This window comes from Phyllobates terribilis, unplaced genomic scaffold, assembly GCF_046119375.1.
Source record: "Phyllobates terribilis strain yellow unplaced genomic scaffold, ASM4611937v1 Scaffold_17__1_contigs__length_24005725, whole genome shotgun sequence".
Taxonomy (NCBI): Eukaryota; Metazoa; Chordata; class Amphibia; order Anura; family Dendrobatidae; genus Phyllobates; species Phyllobates terribilis.
In genome coordinates this window covers 23,522,907-23,528,906 of record NW_027362777.1, presented here as the reverse complement: position 1 = coordinate 23,528,906, position 6,000 = coordinate 23,522,907, and the positions used below count along the sequence as shown (strand labels likewise).

The 6,000-nt window shown below is 39.8% G+C and overlaps 1 protein-coding gene across 1 annotated transcript in view; it reads right to left on the bottom strand.

Moving 5' to 3' along the window:
- Window positions 1–878: 878 nt before the first annotated feature.
- Window positions 879–6,000, bottom strand: part of LOC141176153 (uncharacterized) — a 246,575-nt gene continuing 241,453 nt past the window's right edge. The window contains exon 7 of the mRNA XM_073660151.1: window positions 879–3,216. Within this exon, the coding sequence (XP_073516252.1) occupies window positions 1,625–3,216 (1,592 nt within the window). The 3' untranslated portion in view covers window positions 879–1,624. The remainder of the gene's footprint in view (window positions 3,217–6,000) is intronic.

The window sequence follows — 6,000 nt, the reverse complement described above, 5'->3', positions numbered from 1 at the left end:
GATTGATAGCAAACTAAATTGGAGTGCCCAAAGTCAGGCCGCTGCTGTAAGGGCAAACAGGGTAATGGGATGTATCAGAAGAGGTATAGCTGCAAAGGATGAGAACACTGTTCTTCCACTGTACAAAGCACTGGTCAGACCACACTTGGAATACTGTGCTCAGTTATGGGCCCCAATATATAGAAAGGATATAAATGAGCTGGAAAAGGTACAAAGGAGGGCAACAAAATTAATAAGGGGAATGGAGGGACTGCAATACCCAGAGAGGTTGGCAAAACTAGGACTATTCAGCCTGGAAAAGAGAAGGTTGAGGGGGGACATAATAAATGTGTACAAATATGTTAGGGGACAGTATAGAGATCTTGCCCGGGATTTGTTCAAAAAGAGGGATATTACGGTAACAAGAGGGCATTCACTAAGACTGGAAGAGAAAAGGTTTCAGCACCAGCATAGGAAGGGGTTCTTTACGGTAAGAGCAGTGAGAATATGGAATTCACTGAGTGAGGAGACGGTAATGTCGGATTCACTACACCAGTTCAAGCGGGGACTGGATGCATTTCTAGATACCAGGCAGATTTCAGCATATACTTAAAAATAGAATAAAATAGTAGGTTGATACAGGGATTTATTCTGACTGCTGGTTTCAGAGTCGGGAGGGAATTTTTCCTCAGGTGAAGATTGGCCAAATCATTTGGGGTTTTTGCCCTCCTCTGGATCAACTTTAGCAATTACAGAACTAACAGGTCGAACTTGATGGGCGCAAGTCTTTATTCGGCTTTACTAACTATGTAACATTGCTAGGCACAGCTACCTGGGAGATAAACAGTGCTTGCGGACCAGCTAGGTGTTGAGGCTGATGGTGATGCTGAGCAGCATCAGCCCTGGCTGGACTGAAATGGGAGACCACAGAAGGTCCTGGACCCATTTCAAATCCACCACCAGACTGACGCCTAACAGAGGGTATATAAAATAGATATTCAACCAGACCCAAAAAATGCCTATTAGGTATATTAGAAGATTATATGGAATTTGACCCAATTTCAATAGGGATTTCACATATTTTATTTAAAACTAGGAAACATATTGCATCCAAATGGATTAACCCCTCACCTCCAGAAATTAGTGAACGCAAAAACAGGGTAAATAATATTATCAGATTAGAAAAAGGGGTATATAAAAAATGAAACTCAATGAATAAATTTGAGAAAATATGGGGCTTATGGTTGGATACACCTGGAATGCCATCAAGGGGGTTATTGTTGGAGAGACAATGACTTATGGGAGAAGGGCAGTATTGGCGAGGTCTAATGTTTCATTGTAATGTATATTGGAATTCATTAAATGTGGTATGGGTAATATAGCACACCTATATGTGTATAGGATTATAATGTTTATTACAATATTATGGTTATATAAGAGATTTCAAGAATGTTAATTGTAAGATATAGTAATTGCAAGTTATCAGACGGTAATGGGCAAGCTGAAAGGATATATAGGAGAGATGCACGTATGTCATCCTATGGTATGTTATTTTATTATTGTATGTACTGGTTTCCTGTTTTGTAAAAAAAAAAAAACTAATGAAAAACATCTCAATAAAAATGTATTGGATTAAAAAAAAAGATTAGAAAAAAGGCTTCTCCCCTATGTGGGTTCTCTGGTGCCTAAGCAAATTGGATTTCTGGTTAAAACATTTTCCACATTCTGAACAGGAAAAAGGCTTCTCCCCTGTGTGAGTTCTCTTGTGACTATCAAGAATCATTTTACAATTAAAACATTTCCCACATTCTGGACAGGAAAAGGGCTTCTCCCCTGTGTGGGTTCTCTGGTGCTTAATCAAACCTGATTTGTGGTTAAAACATTTCCCACATTCAGAACAGGAGAAAAGCTTCTCCCCCGTGTGGGTTCTCTTGTGACTATCAAGATTCATTTTACGATTAAAACATTTCCCACATTCTGAACAGGAAAAGGGCTTCTCCCCTGTGTGGGTTCTCTGGTGCTTAATCAAACCCGATTTCTGGTTAAAACATTTCCCACATTCTGAACAGGAAAAGGGCTTCTCCCCTGTGTGGGTTCTCTGGTGCGTAATCAAACCTGATTTGTGGTTAAAACATTTCCCACATTCTGAACAGGAGAAAGGCTTCTCCCCTGTGTGGGTTCTCTGGTGCCTAATCAAATTGGATTTCAGGTTAAAACATTTTCCACATTCTGAACAGGAAAAAGGCTTCTCCCCTGTGTGGGTTCTCTTGTGATTATCAAGAATCATTTTACGATTAAAACATTTCCCACATTCTGAACAGGAAAAGGGCTTCTCCCCTGTGTGGGTTCTCTGGTGCTTAATCAAACCTGATTTGTGGTTAAAACATTTCCCACATTCTGAACAGGAGAAAGGCTTCTCCCCTGTGTGGGTTCTCTTGTGACTATCAAGAATCATTTTATAATTAAAACATTTCCCACATTCTGAACAGGAAAAGGGCTTCTCCCCTGTGTGGGTTCTCTGGTGCTTAATCAAACCTGATTTCTGGTTAAAACATTTCCCACATTCTGAACAGGAAAAGGGCTTCTCCCCTGTGTGGGTGCTCTTGTGTGTATCAAGATTCATTTTACGATTAAAACATTTCCCACATTCTGAACAGGAAAAGGGCTTCTCCCCTGTGTGGGTTCTCTGGTGGCTATCAAGATGATCTTTCCGGTTAAAACATTTCCCACATTCTGAACAAGAAAAAGGCTTCTCCCCTGTGTGAATTCTCTTGTGTCTATCAAGAAACTTTTTACGATTAAAACATTTCCCACATTCTGAGCATGAAAAAGGCTTCTCCCCTATGTGAAGTCTCTGGTGATCAACAAAAACTGATTTCTGATTAAAACATTTTCCACATTTGGAACAAAAAAATCTATTGTCCGCTGTGTGTATTTTTTGATGCTTAAGAATAGACTTTTCAAAGGTAAAACTATTTCCATTTTCTGAATGTGAAAATGGCTTCTTTGCTTTAGGAGCAGTTCGTTTTTTAATGCTTATTTTATTTTGATTTTCCTTAGTAGTCGGTAATGAATCAGCAGACAGGATGTGTTTCATAGAATCAGATGATTGATGTTTGCTGTGAAGGGATGATGGTATATCTGAAGTAATGGCATTCACTTCAATTGTATCCTGTGGGATCTCAAGATCGTCAGAATTAAAAATCTCCTGTCTCTCTGATCTTCTGGTACAGTCATCTGCCAAGAAAAAAAAACAATTATTAATTTTGAATAAAATGTCCCTGAAATTTATATTTTTGAACATTTCTACTTAAAATGTCTAAACAAACACATTCCTGGGCTATATGGTAATCCAGGGAAATGAAGAGATACATGCTCAAGTTTAAAAATCTATTTTATTAGACACAAATCTAAAATATAGAGGAATATTTAAAATATTTTAAATATTCCTCTATTTTTTCGATTTGTGTCTAATAAAATAGATTTTTAAACTTGAGCATGTATCTCTTCATTTTCCTGGACTAGCATGTAGCCCAGGGATGTGTTTGTTTAGATTGATTTAGAAGTGGTATGCAATCTTTATTTATTTTTCTATGGGATTCTTGTGTTAATTGTACTTAACATGTCTGTAGAAACGGGAAGTTATTGACAGAATGACAGTTCACAGTCTAATAGAAAACCTCATAGGATGAACCAGTGGAGCGTGGTGTCCAACTGTTTGTTCATTCTGCCTCCAAAATATGGAATAAGAAGCCATCAAACAATGTTCTGTAGGCAAAAATAATAACAATAAAAACTTCTACTCATCTCACAAAAAACAAGTCCCCACTCAGGTCCATCATCTGTCAGTAGAAAAACAGAGGTTTCCACATTATTAGGCTCTTGAGAATCAACATGGCTTCCATAAATCAATCCAGTAATATCCGCTCTCCCAAAGTTAAGTTTCCCCCTCACTTCTGAGCCTTGCAGTGCGCCCAAAACAGATTTAGCATCCATGTATTTGACATTACTATAGTGAGAAGAACCCACTTAATTTACGGTGTGTGTCTCCTGGAGCACAATATGGGCACTATGGGTTGGGTAATAAAATAGCATATTTGCAATTTTCACTCTCCATCATCCACCGTGTGCTAATTTTTGGAAAGTGACTGTGAAGTCATAATAGTCACTTCTCCTATAGATTAATTCACTGAGGGTTATAATTTCCAAAATGGAGTCACTTGATGGGGATTTCTACTGCTCTGGTTTTCTGCCATTTTGTCATATTAGTGCTTCTACAAAAGGTGTGTACCATCTCCTCTGGGACATCTACTTCTCCTCCTGCTTCGACTTGTGTGACGTCTGCTTCTCTAACCAGGCACCGCCTTATTCATCTTGCAGGCAGCGCTGGTGATGGAGGAGACGTCAGAACCAGAAGCTCTGGGCGGCGCAGGCTCTGTCCACCACTAAGATTAGGGTTGCTGGGACCAGTAGTACCATCCAGTCTGGCAGTATGGGTGTGTGTGCTGTCCAGCTGGAGTAATCTGCTCCCTGCTTCAGCCATTTGGAAAGCACCGCACCCTACTAAAGCTGGAAGCATATTGCCGGAAGCTGCCAGATACAGCCTTGTTCTCCTCTGGTTCAGTCCTCTGTGCTCAGCTCCCGGCTTGTGTATTTGTTTCCTGTTGTGACCTCGGCCCATTTACTGACTACTCTTGTGTCTTCTGATTTTGTATTTTCTCTGCCCTCCTGGTTGTGACCCGGTTACCTGACTATTCTTCTTCCCATCTCACTCCACCGAATACCAGGTAACACCGTGGCCCAAGCCTAGGGGTCTCTGTGTTAGTCCAGATCCATGTAGAGGGGTTAAAGGGTGATGAGCAAAGTAATTTTTGAAATCTATAAACGGGTAGATAAGGCAAGCCTGTTCGTGGTAGCCATCTTTTGAGCTTCCAGGTGACCATAAACAGCTCCCCCGATACATTGTGTCTGCGAACTATTCCAGCAAAATCTGCATTCCTAATAGCTAAATGTCGCTCCTTCCCTTCTTAACCTGCCATGTGCCCAGACAGTAGGGTACAACCGTATATAGGGGATTGTCAGATTCAAAAGAAGTTGGAAAATAATTTGTAAGGTCCATTTGTTTTCTATTAACTTTGGAATTCTTCACAAAGGATATCACCATACAAAAGTGACACACGTCAGATTTCAAAAATGGCCCTGATTAGGAACAGAAAACTGGCTGCAGGAAGGGGCTAAAGCAGAGGAGTACTGAAGTCAAAAACTGTGACTATAGACAATAAAACATCTACTGAAAATGATCAAACTCAACAGTCTTCATCAGAGAAAAATGAGTAACTAGTGGTGAAACCTCTCTGGGGTAATTAGAGTATGGGGCTCGGTGGCTCTTGGCAATCTAAACTATCGTATGGGACAATATTTTCTGTCAGATGAGAAGAAATATTAGACATTTAAAGTGAACTTTTTTTATAATACTGCAGAGCTGAGGTGTCTTAAATTTAGATCTCGGACATTTGGAAGAGGCAATGGAGATCTTTCTGAAAGAAAACCAGGGAGTTACAGACTCACATAAGTGAGGCAGGCTGATCCCACCACAATGAAACTATCATAGAGAGTGAAGGTGTAAAAAAAGAAAGAATATAAAAACATGTAACATCCCCAACAACAACGTATGTATGAGGGGAGAAATCCAACACTAAACTGGAGTTACACTAATTTATGGTGGACCATTGGATCTACTATGAGTCCTGACCAGAAGAGTAGAGAATGTATTAGTGCCCCCATTTCTGGAGAGATTGTGCAGTAATCTGAATTCCTTAGGATTGAAAACATAATGGAATTTATGACGTGGAGTGAATCCATGAAACCAGGGCTGGAGCCAACACATCTCCTGCAGGCGTGAATAAATGTATATTACAGCCATCAGCCACACACAGCTTAGAGATATATCATGGCACAGGTGTAATGCTTTTTGTATAGTTAATCGCGATCCTGTTTGAAGTTAATTGGTTTTAAAAGATA